This window comes from Vulpes lagopus, chromosome 4 (assembly GCF_018345385.1).
Source record: "Vulpes lagopus strain Blue_001 chromosome 4, ASM1834538v1, whole genome shotgun sequence".
In the NCBI taxonomy this organism is placed as follows: domain Eukaryota; kingdom Metazoa; phylum Chordata; class Mammalia; order Carnivora; family Canidae; genus Vulpes; species Vulpes lagopus.
The window spans coordinates 109,386,981-109,405,080 of NC_054827.1; the positions used below are offsets into that span (position 1 = coordinate 109,386,981).

General features: G+C 38.6%; 1 protein-coding gene across 11 annotated transcripts in view; it reads left to right on the forward strand.

Annotated features, from left to right (window-relative positions):
• AKAP13 (A-kinase anchoring protein 13) overlaps positions 1-18,100 on the forward strand; it is a 325,195-nt gene that overhangs the window by 221,787 nt on the left and 85,308 nt on the right. For all 11 annotated transcript variants that reach the window (XM_041751826.1, XM_041751825.1, XM_041751827.1 and 8 more), the window contains 2 exons: positions 9,346-9,421; positions 14,338-14,474. In XM_041751826.1, the coding sequence (XP_041607760.1) occupies positions 9,346-9,421; positions 14,338-14,474 (213 nt within the window). The remainder of the gene's footprint in view (positions 1-9,345; positions 9,422-14,337; positions 14,475-18,100) is intronic.

Sequence of the window (18,100 nt, forward strand, 5' to 3'; positions counted from 1 at the left end):
GTAGTCGTACCCCTTCCTGGGCACCTTTGGTTTTTTTTTTTTTTTTTTTGTGCTCCTCAGAAACATCTAAGGAAAAGGTCTCTAATCTGGGTTCTCAGGATATGCTCCAGAACCACTGACTAGAAACACACATGCATGTTTCTGGTAAGAAACATGGCTTCCCTCAGATTCTTGGAAGGAGTCCGCACCACTAAAGTTTATGAACTCCAACTCTGAAGTGTCCAAACTGATGGCTCATCCTTTGTTTCACATGGCTGGAATTCCTTGTCTCTTCTCCCCTCTCTCTGGAGCATACTGCCCCAATGAAAGGCCCACCACATATACCACCACCTTTGCTAATAAGCTTTTCTCACCTATCTGAACCAGAAATTATCTTTGTTTAAGTTCTAGGAGCTTCCTTATCTCTCTGGGTTTCTGGTATTTGTATACCTATTGTATTTCAGTGACTAATCAGTGTTTCCTGACCTGTGGTCCACAGTTAGAGTCATTTCATAGGGTTATATACATCTGTCATCCTTGGGTATGGAGGCAAATAACCCATGGTATTTCCAGTTAAAAAGGGTGCCTAACACATTTGAACTGTGAGACCTACCATGTAAACTGTAGTCAGTACCCCATCTTATTCTGCTCTTTGTTGCTGCACCTTAATACTGCTTCTTGCCTAAGGTAGGTGCCCCCAGAACACCTACCAGCAAGCTGTATGAATGGATCTGTGTGCTGCTGACTGCAAGAGAGCTTTAGGAGGCCTTCTTATGCTAGATTTCCCCATCCTTCCGTGGTGAAAAAGTCTTGATGTACTCAAAACGTTATCATTTTTCAATATAGATTATACTTTTTTTAATTAAAAAATATTACTTAATTATTGATGAGGGATACAGAGAAAGAGGCAGAGACACAGGCAGAGGGAGAAGCAGGCTCCCAGCAGGGAGCCTGATATGGGGCTTGATCCCAGGACCCCGGGATCACGACCTGAGCCAAAGGCAGACGCTCAACCACTGAGCCACCCAGGTGCCCCTATAGATTTTACTTTTAAATGTTTGTAAACTAGTCTTAATTCAAAGAGGGAACTGGCTGAAACTGCCTCGAGCCCAGATGTACTGAAGTGTCTAGTGTCCGCAGCAGCCATGAGCCTCCTCAGCACATCACTGTTAGTTACCTGTCAGCCACTGAAACGGCCGTCTAGACAGAGGAATCTGAAACAAACAGAACATTTCTCTCAGTTATGGCATTCTGATATTCAGAAATTCGTGCCCACGGTTCCATATATTTGTTTCATTTTGATAATTTATTTTCTAAATATTTTGGTCTAAAATAAACAGTGATTCTATTTTTCAGCTAATCTTCTCCAGAGATCCGAAATGCACTTTGCCAGATTTTTTTAGTTTAGTATTGTTATTAAAACTTGTTTAAGCAGTTGTTGAATTCCAAGACAAAAAAGTAAGGAGAGGCCCATGTGGGGATGGGGAAAGAAGCTAGATTGATTAGAAGCGAAGTCAAAGCCCTACTGCTTCAGCATACTGTGATTTGTTCGAGGATTACTTCGCCTCTACTGACCGCTGCTTTGTTTATGAACCTGGTAAAGGAAGGCAGAGTGATCATTCTAAAGGCTCTCCTAACTTTTCATTCTCTGTAAAATTACTGAGGATAAGGAAATCAAAGATTATTCATTAAGCATCCACGATGAACCCCATGCTTACTACTTCATCAGGAGACCCATGGAATAAAGATGTGCTTCTGTTCTCAAGAAGCTCAGTCTTTGGAGTAGACACAGTTACCAATACGATACAGTTCACATGCAAGGATACTATCCCCAAATCTAGCCTCACAATGTGTATGGCCTCCTCTCTGAAATGGCATCACACCTCCTCCTGGGGCAGGAGAGAGGTCCAGTCTAGCTGCTAGTATTACCCAAACTGTAAAGTACTGTGAATCTAGAGATATCAAGAGATGTTTTACAGTTTTAATTCTGATCTTACCTGTCCTGTTAAAAAGCCTGCTCTTTTTAAAGTCATGAGAAAATGCACAGTTGCCCTGTCTAGTAACTTCTAACTTTTTAAAAAATCTGTTTGATCTCTCTGCAGTGGTTGGCATTGTGGACCTACCTTCTCATTTCAGCCCTCTGCTTCCTTAACTTCTGGGAAACTAAGCTCTCTGAATTCTTCTGCTTCTACAAGGGTGTGGCAGTCTCTGACTTTCCCACTCGATATATTGTGCAATGCCTTGCATGGAACGGAAGAAGAGAGTCGTTAACTCTGGCCCCGTGTCTCTGTGTGTCATTTGTGACCTGGCCAGAAATGCATGCAGCATTTAAAGCACGGTTACTCCTTATGGGTGTTCCACTCTTTCTCCTTTCTATTAATTATGGCACATATTGTCCCACGCAGCAGACATTTTAATGCCTGCTGTGTGCAAGGCACTTTCACATCTGTCTCACATAAACTGTGAATCCTTTCAGGACACTTTACTACTTCTGCTTTTAAGGCTTCATATAATGATTTGATATAATCCTTATTTAATACTTTTTTAAATAAGGCGACAAACCTGAGGGTGATGAGCATTACAGATTAATATTGTCTTCCTAGAAAGTAACCAACAGATTATAAAACATATTTTCCTTTTAAAAAATAATAAACTCTCATGAGATACCACTTCACACCTCCTAGCATGGCTACAGACAAGAACAATAACTAGTCTTGGCACAGATGGGGAAAGATAAAACACCCATATTTTACTGATGGAGATGTCAAATGGTGCAGCCACTTTGGAAAAGTCTGGCAATTCCTCAGAATGTTCAACATGAAGGTATCACATGACTCAGCAGTTTCACTCCTAGATATAAACCCAGGAAAAATGAAAACACACCCAAATAAAAATTGGTGTATGGATTTTCATAGCCGCATTATTCCAAGCCGCTCGGAAGTGAAAACAGCCCAAATGTCCATCAATTGAAGAGTAAAGTGTGGATATCCCTACACAGTGAAAGATTATTTGGTAGTAAATGGAATGAAATACTAATGCATGCTCTGACCTGGAAAAACCTTGAAATCACTTTGCTAAGTGAAAGAAGCCAGTCAGCAAAGACCACATAATGTATATGAAGTGTCTGGAGTAGCCAATCCACAGAGACAGAGAATGGATTCATGATTGCCCAGAAGTGGAAAATGGAAGTCAGGGTAGGGTGTGGATTCTAGGGGATACAGTATCTTCTTGGCATGATGAAATGTTCTCAACTTAGACATTGGTAATGGTTACACGGCTCTGCATATATCCTAAACCATTGAATCATACATTTAGGTGGGTGAGTTTAGAATGTATGAGTTACTCTTCACTAAAGATGTTAAAATGCCAAATTACACACACACACACACGCACATACTCACTCAGTACACTGTGGTATCCTGGTTTTCATCCTGGAACAGAAAAGAACTTTAATGAAAAGAGAAATGAAATCCAAATCAAGTTTAGAATTTAGTGAGTAGTAATGTACTGATATCAATTTCTTGCTATTGACACATGTACCAGGGTTATGTAAGATAATTCACATTGGAGTCACTGGTGAGGGAGGGCTCTATCAGAACTCTATGTGGTCTTTGTAACTTCCCTGTCAACCTAAAGATACTACAAAATAGAAGATTTGCAAAAATAAATTTTAAAAACCAAGAAGTAATTTGTAAAGAAAAGTTTGGGAAAACAGAAAAGTTAAAATAGATATTCTTTTATGTTCACTCAAGCATAATCATTCAGTGAAAAACTGAATCAGATTAAGGTTTTTCACTACATAGAGGCAATCCTTTCAAGAGACTTTTGCCTGCCACTGTGTTGAAATGTTTTAATACTATTCAATATACTTATTCTCAAAATCGTGATAGGTCTGAGATTTTACCCAACTTGTGGGCTCCCAACTTAGCCTGACAGTTTCATGGGTGCTAGGCTGAAGTCACAGGGCTCCTGGATCCAGAGACAGATGAATTGATTACTCATTGCATGAAAAGCACCAAGAAGATGGCTTCCTTGTTGATTCCTTCTGTTCCCAAGTTCCCCAAGGGCAGCACAGAGGAGCCCAGGTGGGTGCCGTGTCACTACTGAGAAACCCTACCCTTAGGAAACCTCAGTTTTTATAATGGGCAGTGAGCCTGCCTGATCTTTGCCCTTGACTGGGACATTATCTTTATTATGTGGACAGTAAACAAACCTACCCTTTGCTTCAGAAAGAAACAATCTATCTCCCAAGGCTGTTTGATACACAGACGTTTTTTGAAAAGATAGTTTAGAACAGGACAGTCAGTGCCTTTGCTCATAAGACATGGAGAGATAGAAGACACCCTGAAGAATATTCTTCCAGCATTAACATGTTCTCACCACTATTACTCAGAAATTAATGTATTCAGTTAGAGATTTGATTTAGGGACACCTGGGTAGCTCATTCGGTTAAACTTCCAAGGCTTTGGCTTAAGTCACAATTTCAGGTTTGAGTGTTACGTCAGGCTCCAGGCTCAGTGGGAAGGCTGCTTGACATTCTCCCTCTCCCTTTGCCCCTCCTCCCGCTCATGTTTGCTCCTCTCAAATCTTTTTTAAAAAAGAGACTTAATTTCATTCTTTCAATATTAATATATTCACAGTATTATTTATATGTTATATATTTTGCAGATTGTTTTAACTTTTTATACCATGCAAATGCCTAAAATGACATGAAAACTATAGTCAGTCAGTCCCTTATATATTGAAAGCCAAGAATGTTCAATTTACTCATTGGCCATGGAATTGAAAAGACAATGAAAAATATTCTATGATAAAGAATTTTTGCAAAAAAAAAAATTTTTTTTTGCAAAGTTTCTTACAATGTTCATGAAACTAAAGAATTATAATGTTAGGGTGCTAGGGAGTTATAATAACTAAAAATACATATTACACTTAGGGGATTTTTTTCAAGTCTATCAGAATATAATTTATATACAGTAAAATAAAAAACCAGTTTAAGTTCACAATTTGATGAGTTTGACAAATGTTTAAACTGCATAATAACTTCTGCAGTCATGGTAGGAATATTGCCATCATCCCCAAAGTTCCCTCCTGTCTCCTTGCAATCATTCTGTTCCTCCAGTCTAATCACTAATATGTCTCCTCACACTACTTTTTGCCTTTTCTAGAATACTGTGTAAATGGAACTGTACACTAGGTAATGTTTTTTGTTTGGCTTTTTTTCTTTTATCTTAACATCATGATCTTGAGGCTTATCCATGTGTATGTATCAGTAGTTCATTCCTTCTTACTGTGAGTCTGTTGCATTTTATGAATGTACCACTCTTTGTTTATCCATTTACCTATTGACAGCAAATCGGATTGTTTCTAGTTCGGGGCTCTTATGAGTTAAGCCCTGTGAAAATTTCAGTAAAATTCTTTGTTGAAGATATGGTTTTCTTAGGTAAATACCCATCAGTGAGATTGTTGTGTTGTATGTGTCTGTTTGACATTATAAGAAATTGCTAACCTGTTTACTAAAGTGGCTGTATATTCTTCAGCAGTGTATCTGTGTTCAGTTGCTCCACATCTTTGTCAACACTTGGTATTTTCAGTCTTTAATTTTAGCCATTCTAATAGATGTGGACCATTACCTCTTTGTGGTTCCAGTTTGCTCTTTTCTGATGACTAATGATGTTGGGTGCCTGTTCTTTGATAGTCATATATATTCTTTGATGAAATATTTCTCAAGGCTTTTTGCCCATTTTAAAAGTGTTGTCTTATGACATTGTAAGAGGTTTTTTTGTTATATTTTAATACTTATATATTTTAATAATGTAGATTCCTAAGTGTATTTTAATATAATTTATATTGCCAGTCCTTTAACAGATAAATACTCTGTAAATAATTTCTCCCAGTCTGTGGTTTGCCTTTTCATTTTCCTAATAGTGCCTTTGAAGAGAAAAAGACTTTAATTTTGACATAGTTTTATCAGAATTTTTACGTGTGCAGAGAAATCTTTGCCTGACCCAAGAATACAAAAAATATTCCCCTGTGTTTTCTTCTAGAAGTTTTGTAGTTTTAACTTTAATATTTAGGTATATTTTTAGTTGATTTTTATAATCGATATAAGATTTGAGGGAGACTTGTTTTTTGTTTGCCTGTGGACATCCAGGTGTTGCAGGATTATTTGTTCAAAAGACTGTTCTTTTCCTTGTGAGAATACCACTTGGCATCTTTTTTTTTCTTTTTTCTTTTTTTTCTTTTTTTCTCTTTCTTTCTTTCTTTTTTTTTCTTTCTTTCTTTCTTTCTTTCTTTCTTTCTTTCTTTCTTTCTTTCTTTCATTCATTTATTTTATTGAAGAGAGAGAAACAGAGGTAGTGTGAGAGAGCATGAGCAGAAAGGAGAAGCAGGCTTCCTGCTGAGCAGGGAATCCCACGTGGGGCTTGATCCCAGGACCCTGAGATCATGATCTGAGCCAAAGGCTTAACTGACTGAACCACCCAGGTGCCCCTGCCTTTTTAAAGATTTGTTTATCTTATTGGAAAAAGACAGAGACAGAGAGAAAGAGATAGTGAGAGAGAGCATGAGTGGAGAGGAGAGGGAGAAGCAGTGGAATACCACTAGGCTTTTTTGTAAGATATCAGTAGGCCATATCTGTGAAGGTCTGTGGATTCTCTCTTGTTCCACTGATCTGTATGTCTGTCTTTATACCAGTACCACACTAGCTTGTTGATTGTACCTTTTATAGTAAATCTTAGAATCAAGTAGTGATTGGGGAGAATTCACAACTTAACAGGACTGAATTTTCTGATGTATAAACATAATGTTTCTGTGTATTTAAGCGTGCTTTAATTTTCCTCATCATGTTTTTTAGTTTTTAGAGTACAAGTCTTGTCATGCTTTCTCAATTATTTTAAATTAATGCTTTTGTAAATGGCATTACTTTTATTTTTAATTTTTAAAAATTATTCACTGCTAATACACAGAACTAGTGTTTTTTTATGTATATGTATCTTGCAACTTTGCTAAACTGACTTATTCTAGCAGTATTTTTGTAGATTCCTTAAGATTTTCTACATAGGCAATCATGCTCATGTCTATGAATAAAGTTTTACTGCTTCCTTTCCAAACCTGTGCAGTTTTATTTCTTTTTCTGCTTTACTATATTGGCTAGAAACTCATACAGTATTGAATAAAAGTGTGGAGAATGGACATTCTTGCCTTGTTCTTGATCTCAGAGCAAAAGCATTTAGTCTCTAGCCATTAAATGTGATGTTAACTTGTAGGTGTTTTTGTTTTAAATAGATACCCTTTATTCAGGCTGAGGAATTTCCTTTCTGTTTCCAATGTTCTAGGAGTTTTATCATGAATAGATATTGAATTTTGCCAGTTTCCTATATTCCTTGATAATTATTAATTTGTGGAGTTTTTGGTCTGTTAATAGATTGATTTTGTTCAACATTCCTGGGATGAACTTGGTCATGACAACTTGATCTTTTTTCTGTGTTGCTGGCTGGATTCCATATCTTAGTTTTTGTTTAGGATTTCACGTCTCAGTTCCTGAGGGTTATTGATTTATAGTTTTCTTACAATTGTCTAGTTTTGGTGTCAAGGTGATGCTGGACTCATAAAAAAATGAGCTGTATGTTGTTCCGTCCTCTTCTATTTTGTGCAAGAATTTGTGTAGAATTGGTATTATTTCTTTAAATGATTGATGGCGTTCACCACTAAAGCCTTTTGCGCCTGGAGATTTCCTTATAGGAAAGTTTTTAATTCAGTGTCTTTGATAGAATAAGGGTATTCAGATTTTCTTTATCTTCTTGAGCAAATTTTGGTAGTTTGTGTTTTCCATGAAATGTTTCCATTTATTCCAACTTGTTGAATCTGTTACAGTAATGTTCACAGTATCCCTTTGTTATCCTTCCAGTGTCTGTAGGATCTGTCTTAATTCCTGATACTGGTAATTTTTAACTTTCGTTCTTGGTCAGTCTAGCTAGAATTTTACTGGTACCATTCATTGATCTATCTCTTCAGGGAACCAGCTTTTTGGGTTCATTGATTTTATTTTTCTGTTTTCTATTTCATTGATATCTATTCTTTGTTTTCTTTATCCTATTTGCCTCGAGATCGTCTGTCCTCGTTTCTAGTTTCTTAAGGTAGAAGCTTAGATTATTGGTTTGAGACCTTTCTTTTTTTATATAGGCATTTAATGTTATAAATTTTGCTCTAAACATTGTTTTAGCCTTGTCTCACAAATTTTTACATGTGATGTTTGAATTTTTGAGTTTGAGATATTTTTCTGATATTTAACTTAACTACAATGATTCCTGAAGGTTTCTTCTTTGATTCATGGATTTTTTTAATAAGTTTTTGTGTATTGTATTGTATTGTTTTGTTTTGTTTTGTTTTTTTAAATCTTTGCGGTTTTTCCAGGTAACTTCTTATTTCGGTTTCTCATTTTGATATCGTTGTGGTCAGAGTGTGTATGTAATAAGATTTTAATCCTCAAATATGAGACTTCTTTTATGCCACAGAATATGGTGTGTCTTGGTGAATGGTCCGTGTGTACTCAAAAAGAATGTTTATTCTGCTATTGTTGGGTGAATTGCTCCGTATGTATTGGTTGGATCAAAGTGGTTGGTAATATTTTTCAGGTTTTCTGTGTCCTTACTCATTCTCTATTTTATCAATTATGGGGAGAGGACTGTTGAAATCTCATGGTAAATTGAAAAATTATATTATTTTAAATTTAATGAAAGCAGATGGTTATGATGTTAATAAGCTTACTGAGAGCTGTAAAGGCTGAATTTGTTCTTAATTATTTTAAGGGAGTGTTCTCTTCTTAATGTGCTTCAGATCCCCATAGACTTGTTTTCCATTTGCCAGTCCTGTCATTTACTACCTCAGCAACCCTGCTGAGCATAGTTATTCTTTGGATAAAGGTAATACAGAACAGACTTACTATAGCTATTGTGGGCATTAAATTCATAATTAATTCCATGGAATTCTTAACCTGATCCCCAGCGGATAGTAACTCTGGGATAAATAGAAATTATTTTTGTTTTTGTTTTTTTTAATTTCAAAGAGATAAAATAGTATTTTATCTTTGATGCATGTCATTTTTTTTTTTAATTTCACCTTTGGCTTACACCAGGTCTTCCTCTTTATTTTTTTCTGTTGCTTTTATTGGAGCCTTAATTGAATGTAGTGTGCCTTGATTATATAGTGAAAAGGATTTTTTTGTTGTCATAATTTTACTTGCTTTACAATAACGTATTAAAGAAAAAGGTAGGAATGTTGCTAATAGATGCAGTTGCAGCAGCTATAAAATCATCACACATTACTTCACTGTCTGAAAGTCAATCTCTTCTTTTTTTCCTTCAGATAAACCGAGAAAGCTGGTGTACGATAAAGCCATGCCCTGATGCAACGTCTCTTTTGGCTGCTGCACAAAGCCCAGGTAAGCAGGGATCTTCCAGCTTCCAGTTGTTTGAAGAACTGCATTTAAAGTATCTATTTTTGCACTGTAGCCCCCTTCTAATTACAGACTGTTTTTCGGAGATGTGTCCTTCCTTCCCGGGCCATGCAGTAAGTCAGAAGAGGAGTATATGTGATTTGGGCTTGTAGGCATTTTGTCTCAACTGAGAATGAGTAGAGTCATATAATTACCTAAATTTCATCTTAGTAGTGAGTCATCACCTGTGGCTTTCTGACTTACCACTTCTGTGAAGGCATTTATGCTGTGCACATGCGTATGATCATGGTTTCTCCAGTCCGGTAAAACTATAAATATTTATTAATAAGAAGTAAACCTGTGGCCCTCAATTTTGGCTGCACATTGAAATTATCTGAGGAGCTTTAGAAATCTGCTGCCTGGGTCCTGCTCCCAGAGACTGATTTCACTGGGTCTGAGGTGTGAGCTGGGCCTCCGAATCTTTGAAAGCTCTTTTGGCAATTCCACTGCACAGTATGATTGAGAACCAGAAACTTTGGAAGTATCATCAGCAATTGAGCCTTTCCTGAAGCATCCATGAGGTATTAGTAGCAACAGGGGAGGGTCAGCTGCTCAGACATGGCTTCTTAATGACACAGCATATGACTTATGGGTAATAAAGATGCCTAACTTTTTACCCAGGTTTAGCCACTAATTTTCAGTGATATAAAGAAAGTTCCCTAATGTCTGTGCACTCCATTGTCTTGCATCACTAACTCTCCTCACTAGGGGGTATTGCCTGAATGACATGGTGCATACCACTCAGGCTCTGTGCCTGGTGGTAATGTGTACCCTGGGCCCTTGAGTTGACTTGACTGAGCAATACCTCTGTTTACCTTCACAAGTTTTACTGACCTGGTTTAAAATGACTGAGTCTTCAGTGACTGATCTTATAGAAACAGTTTAGCTGTGGATGTCCTGCCTTTATATTAAACTTAAAGACAACTGTCCAAATCCTTTATCTCCAGGGGTTTCCTGCTGATTTTCGGCTCTCAGACTTTACTTCCCAGGAAGTGTTGGAGACAAATACGAAGTGTTCTTCTCTAGTTTTCTCTCTTATAGAGAGTATTATGCTGTAGTTGTGTTTAGGGCTCAGCACGTTGTAAGATTGAGTCTCCTCACAGATGTAGCTGACCCTTTCACCCCACCCTGCCCCCTAGAATCTTCTACTTAAAAGTATACTACTTACCATATCTTGGTTCCTGGAGCTGTTTGGGGCATTTTCTGAAAGTATAATTACTCCCAACCACCCAAGCAGTGAAACTGTAAAGGTTGTAAAGGTTGAATGTGGGAAGTTTCTTCTCATGCTCAAGTTTAATTTACTCGTTTAAAGAAATGAATTTTGAATCCCTGAGCATTTTCCTGAGGACATCCTCTTCAATTTTGTTGACACCTCCTTTCCATGCTCCAAACCCCAAGCAGAACTGCTTTGGTCTTTTTAGAGTGAGTTGTTGTTTGTTTGTTTGTTTTTAAACTCTCTGTGTAGCAACATCTAAGATCTGGATTATGCTTTGGAGCTTCAGATCTGAGTTTTTTTTTATCATTGGTCAGTTTTTTGGTGAATTCTGAGTCCTTTGGATCTTGGAGATTTCATTTGCGTTATATAAACATGGCTCAAGAGAGAATTGTGTAAAACCAAGTAAGATAATGTGTTTTAAAATCACTATGGATAGTCTTCCATTCTGGATAAATACAAACTTTTCTAACTACAAATAAATACAAATACAGTATGATTAGCATGGCTTAGCAAACCCCATTGGGCACTGCTGGTCACCTTTCCTACCTTTACCTGCTATAATTCATTTGCAAATGTGTAATTTTAGACCCAAATGACTAGAGAGCATCTTTAAAATGGCATTTTTTGCTAGCTTTTAAAGAAGCTAATGTCTCAGGACACAAAAGTTTATAGGCAGATTTATACAGGAGTCATAAAGCAGGGCTGGCCCACGTCAAGGTAATGTCCTTACCAGATAGTTGTTAAATCACAGTGCCGGTTAATAATGAAGTCGTAACTTCATTAGGTGTGTTTATCACACCTGCTGTGTGCGAAGGGCAGAGTTCTGTTACTGTTTGTATAAATTCTTTCTGTCACTCCCAGCTATTTCAGGGAAATACTAATCATCCCATTTCACTGGTGTGGAAATGAAGACTTTTAAGGGTTAAATGACTTCTTGCCTGGGATCTTTCTACTAAAAGTAGGCAGATCTAGATTTAAGCCAGACAGTTCTGACTCCAAACCCTGTGAGTGCTCATTGTTCTTGCTTACACCTTCCTGTGTTGCTGCCCTTGGTTCATTAGGAAGAGGGCCTGTTAGAAGACATGCCACAGGGGGAGATGAGCTTTAGGGAGGACGAGTCTTATAGGGCCCCCCCTCCGTTTGTGGGGTTTCACAGTGGCTCATGGTCATTCCCCCCCCTTGTTCCCAATTTTCATACTGTTCTACACACACACACACACACACACACACACACACACACGTACACACTCAACACTTAGGATTATATCACACAGCAGAGTCTTAGCCCAGCTTGACTTGTGATCCCTTGTAGTGCTGGCTCGAATTTATTTTCTGGGTGAGCTGTTCCTACCATGGCTGTGTCTGGATCTTCCCTGTGAATTTTCCATTAGAATGTCTTGAGTTGGTTTGTTTTCCAGTCTGGAATTTGGACGTGGTTTGTTGGACTGCCAGCTGGACAGCCAGCAGCTCAGCATAGTTGCTGTGACAGCTCTTTCTTTTCTTGGCCAGCACCCTGTTTTCCCCTCAACCATGAAACAGAGTTTTTAATTTTTTCCAAGTGGGGAAAGGGGGAGAAGTAGAAAGGTCACACCCACGAACTCCACCTAGATTAGTACGTACTCTGCGAAATTGGGGTGGGGGGGGAGGGGGTAGTCCAGAATACCCATGATTTCCAGGCTTTTAAAGGCAGGGCTATTCCCATTGAACAGAACACTCAAATAGTTTGACCAAGATTGAAATGGACTAAGATCATTTGTTTTTTCTTTAATTGAAACGTTTTCAGATTAATCTCTGGTCCCTGCCTTGCTGCTGGTGGCATCTTTTGTGTAGTTCTGTCTTGAAATTGTCTCTTAATATGTCCTTTTCTACAAGGTTGTAAACTACGCCACACACATACACAAACACTAAATATCTCATTTTATGTGGCTAATCTCCCAGTACCTAGTCAAATACCTATCTGACAGAAGACGTGATTTTATGGACAGGCAATTCATTCATGACCTATATACCAATGCAATGCTTCTTTGACTCTTCCTCTAAGATTCCCAGCTAATACAGGGCAAATACTTTATTAATGATCAAGAATTAGCTAGTTCAGATAGGAAAAACTACTTCTCATTATCTCTCATCCCACACATGCACAGTTACTGTCCGAACATAGACCCTGAGAGTTAAGAGAGACATTGCGGGTTATCTAATCTGCACTTCCCTTCTCTGTATACATCTTTTCTGAAACCTCTTGACAAAGTCATTCAGCCTTTTTCCACCCCTTCTGGTGAAGTGACAGTGGTTACTTTATAAAACTGCCAACCCATTGCCCAGAAGCCTAGTTAGAGCAAAGCTCTGTGGCTTCCACTCAGTGGCCTTTTTGTTCTGCCCCTGGAACGGCACAAGCTCCTGTGCAAACCACTTGGATCTCAGGTGTTTCCACTGTTGTGACCTCATCACCATGCATACATTTCTGTTTGTCAGTGTTTTAATTTAAATGTTACCTAGGGACAAACATAATCCTGTGGGTGCGGTCTAGCTGTCACGTAATGGCAAGACTGTCCCCATTTTGGACTTGGGTATGCTGTCTATTAATAGTGTCTAAAACCACCAATGTTTTTTGTTTTGATATTACCCCGTATTGTCAGCTCCTCTTGAATCTGCTTTCAACCAAAACTTCTGGGTAGAGTTCTCATGAACTGCTAGGTGACCATATCCCTTGTGTCCATTGTGTCCCTTGTCACTTAGTATCCCCTGCAGAGTTGATATATGTCTGTTTGAATTCCATATAAAAATGCTAACTGGAATGGAAATGCTTCACCCTCCAGACTTCACAAAGGAGATTGATATCTACCTACTAAACGACTTTCTTTGGGCTCTTGGTTTTACCACATACAGATATTTTTAATTCTGTTGTTACCAGGTCATATGTCCCTTTTGTTTACAGAATTAATAGGAGAGAATGGGTTAAATACCTTGCTAATTTCAGTGTACTAAGTGTTAGAATTCCTTGATATATGGCCTAACATTTCTGTCCAGGCTTCCTCTGTTTGATTTACCAGAGTCCCTGTGCTAGTTACTGAACTGAAGATAGATTCTAGATGATATATTTTTCTTTAGTCCATTATTCCCCCAATGCCAAATCTCTTTAAGGTAGAAGTTAAACAATTGTATTTCTGTTATTACTCACTAGAACCCATAAGTGTAATACACTGATATTTTTATTAGATTTTCCTCCCCCTCCTTTTTTAATCCAATATTTGGCTAGGTAACAAGTTTCCAGAAAGAACGTAGGGTTTCCCTATCTCATAGTTTCCTAACAAAGGACTTCTGATTTTAGTAGCGAAATGTATATATATATATATTTTCCAACTCCCAAGAGAAAAAGATTACCACTTAAATACCTAAATGTAGATGGAATAATGGCTCTAAATTACTATTTTATCTTTTTGTACATGGCAAATTCGTGGCTGTTCTATAATAACAATCACCCTGGAATTGGAATACCAGAGTTGAGTTACTAATCTGACTGTATCCTTTATAGCTTCTTAATACTGGAAGGAGGGAGGGGAGGTTAGTTGGTTGACTTAAAAGGCCAATTGCTGGAATGGAAAAAAAAGTAAATTTTTTTTTGCATATTGGTCATTTTCTTTTTCAGAATGTGAGAACTTCCTAGATGTTGGACTAAGCAGAGAGTGTGCCTCAAAACAAGCTGTCCTCAAAAGAGAATCTGGAAGTGACTCTGACCTCTTTCACTCACCCAGTGAAGAGGTAGACAGCATCATCTTTCCCAAGGTACTGTCCACTTCACTATACAACTCCTGCTAGCCATACTGAACATCTCTCCAGCTCTGTATGATCATAGAGAAGAGTATGTCCTCCTTTTTGGAGAAGGGAGCTCCAGGTTACTGAGGCTTAGAAAAAGACATGGGCCACTTTATCTTCTGTAGAGTCATGGCTGGTTACATGCAGGTTTTGAATCCTAAAGAAATGGGAGTTCCTTTGGTGTGAATTAAGTCAGATGAGGGTGAATACTTGTCAGTGGGCAGGAAGGGACCAGAGCTCAGACTGTAATACGTCATGTGTGTAAACTAACCTTAGAGTCATTTCTGATTAATGTGTTTAGGCCTGGAACTCACTGCCAAGCTTGGTGATGTTACTCCTCCTCCTCTAGCCTGCTTAATTGGAACTTTCTAGATCTCTGCTGGGGAACCCAGACTGTCGTCTTCCAATGAAAAGCCAAGCGCATGCGCATGAGTCACCTTGTGTTTTCATACAATTTGAGGCTTTCTAAGGGGGTGGGGATAGGGGTGGTTTGCTTTCTTCTGCTTACGTTTGTATCTAGTTGCAGCAAGTTCTGTTTTGTCTCCTGAGAAGAACAGTGGGCTTTTCCACAGCAGAATCAGCAAGTGGTAGTCTGTCATGTGCCACACGTGGTTGTCTTAATCTTGAGGGGGTGAAAGAGCAGCAACACAGCAGCTGTGAAGATGCCTTTATGAAAGCTTCATGATGACCCTGGAGAAGTGATAAGGACAGTTGGGCCTAGTGGGTGAGGAGGTTCTCCAAGACCCTGTGAGGATGCTATGTTTAAGTTATGGGAGAGGCTTTGATGTCCTGGGATTCTGGGCTAGAACATATTAAAAGCCTCTGTTAATGTTCCCTCAAACACTTTGTTTTCATTTTTGTCCATTAGCTCCCATGTTCCCATTTGGCCTCCCCTTACTATTTCCCATCTTGTTCCTTTTTCTTGTGCTGTCTTTCAGATGTTCTTGGAAAAATTTATTGAATTTCAGGATTCCTGTCATTGTTACTCATAGCGAATTGATTCAGTGGGTTCTGTAAAGTAAAAAATCTGCACCGTGGGAAGTTGTGTCCTTCTCTAAGGTTATCTAGGAAGAGGGAAACCATGATTTTTTTTTTTTAAATAATAGAATTTGGGTAATTTCCACTGTGATTTTGAGGTTTCCATTGTAAAGACTTCTGAACCTTCACCCACCTCCAAGGGGAATACCATTCTGAAGGGGCATGTCTCTCAGAATCTATTACTTGTGTCTCAGATAAACAGATTAGATAATATCTTAGTTCCAGCTTTAAAATCAAATCACTGACAATCACTGAAACTGGGTTATGGATACATGAGGATTGTTAAAAATTTATGTGTGTTTGAAATTTTTCATAGCCAAAAGTTGTTTTGAAATTGCCAAGTCTTCATTAAGAAATAGTTGTGTGCTCCCTCCTAGGTGCATGACAGCTTGTCCCTAGATGCTGCCATCTCTGCAGAATGGTAGTTATTTCTGGTCACTAAACTGAGTGATTTTCCTAGCTAAAGAGAATTCAGATTTCCTGTATTTTGCCTCTTACTCAAACTGCCAAAAGCATTTAGGAGATTGTTCTTACGAATAGCTGCTGCTAGATTTGGCAGTTTTTTCAGGATGACTAGACAGATAAAATCATTAAGAGTTGAAGCATACTCCCCAAATCAACTTTTACCCACATTTCATACCCGAGTGGCTAAGAACAACCAGAAATGGTGGATGCAGTGTCATCTCTTGGTGCACACACGACAATGTCTCATGGCCTGGGACGAGATCCAGTGGGCTCTTCCCCTTAGTTTTTTCTACTTTACCAAAGTTGTTTGTGACCAGGAGAGGTTTAGCAATAAATGTTTTCTCTAGCATTTGTAAAGCTAAGAGTTTGCATATGAAAGTAAAAGGGGAGCAAGAGAGAGAGACACTTAAAGTGGTTACTGTATACTCGGCACTGAATTGAATTTTTTTATACATGTGATCTTGTTTCATATTCCCAACAATTCTGTGAAATGGGTGGTTTTATCCTTGTTAAACTGCTGAGGGAATGCAGGCTCTGATTGGTAGAGAAGTGTAGTCCAAGGTACTCAGCTGCTAAATCACAGACTTGAGATTGTACTTAGACCCTACTCTCAAAAATGTTCCCTGTTACTTTGTTCTCTCTCTCCACGTACCTGCTTTAAAAAAAAAAAAAAAAAAAAAAGATTTTATTTATTTATGCATGAGAGACACAGAGGGAGGCAGAGACATAGGCAGAGGGAGAAGCAGGCTTCCTGTGGGGATCCCAATGCAGGACTCAATCCCAGGACCCCGGGTTCATGACCTGAGCCAACCTAGGGGCACCTACTTCAATAGCCAGTGACTTACACAGAAGCAAGGTGGTGGCAGACAGGCCATCATCAGTGTCCCTCTCTGTCTGCCTCGGTGGACAGCCCCACAGGGTGTGCTGTGAAACATCCTGTCCTGAAGTGCTTTCCCCTCTCCCATCTCTAAAAAGTCATCCCTGGGCAAGACATCACAACACTCTTTTCTGTGAACTATGAGTGGTGCGTTAGGTCACTTCCTACAGCTGTGTGTGTGACTCTGGCATCACAGAGGTCTCTTTAGTAGTCTGCTGCATTTGTCACAAACTCTTCACCTTAACCTTCTGCTTCCATTCAGCATACCTTCAATAAATATGACTCTTGGATGAGAGGAGCTTTGTGATGACAAAGTGATATTCACTTTGTGAATATTCACAATGGGTGAATGGATACCAGTGAATATTTGACAAAGTGATATTCACTTTGTGAATATTCACAATGGGTGAATGGATACCAGTGAATGTTTGTTAGTTCTAAGGTCTTCATAGATGACCAGTGTAAAATTCAGATTTTTTAAAGATTAGACAGTCAACCACTGAGCCCCCAGGCGCCCCTAGGTTTTGTTTTTAAAGTAGGAAGAAATCCTGGGATATTTCTTGGCACTAGCAAAGAAAGAGTGATCATAAAATGTATAATCTTGGTCACCCTGTTATCCAAAAGGTTAATTGAGGTCCACGAAAATACTGATAGTTGCAGTCTCTCCCCAAAGAGATTTAGATAAAATAAAGCCCTGACACCTTATTTTTTCTGCGAGTCATAAAATGTACCCACAAATTAAAAAATCAGAGTAACTCCCCAAGATGCTAAACCTTAAGGGAACATCCTTTCTTTCATCTGCTATAGTTTGCTCTCAAGTACTTGATCATCAAGCCAAAAAAGTTTTTTAGCCTTTCAAGGATAAAAGTGATTATACTTGGGATCCCTGGGTGGCGCAGCGGTTTGGCGCCTGCCTTTGGCCCAGGGCGCGATCCTGGAGACTCGGGATCGAATCCCACGTCGGGCTCCCGGTGCATGGGGCCTGCTTCTCCCTCTGCCTATGTCTCTGCACCTCTCTCTCTCTCTCTCTCTCTGTGTGACTATCATAAATAAATAAAAAACAAATAAAAACAAATAAAAAAAAAAGTGATTATACTTATAGAATCCAAATCAGAAAACTATTATCGTTCATGCACAAGTATTGAAAATTATTATAATTTCGAACTGTAAAACAGCTTGCTATCACATGCTTAGATTCTTAAATAAATTATCACAC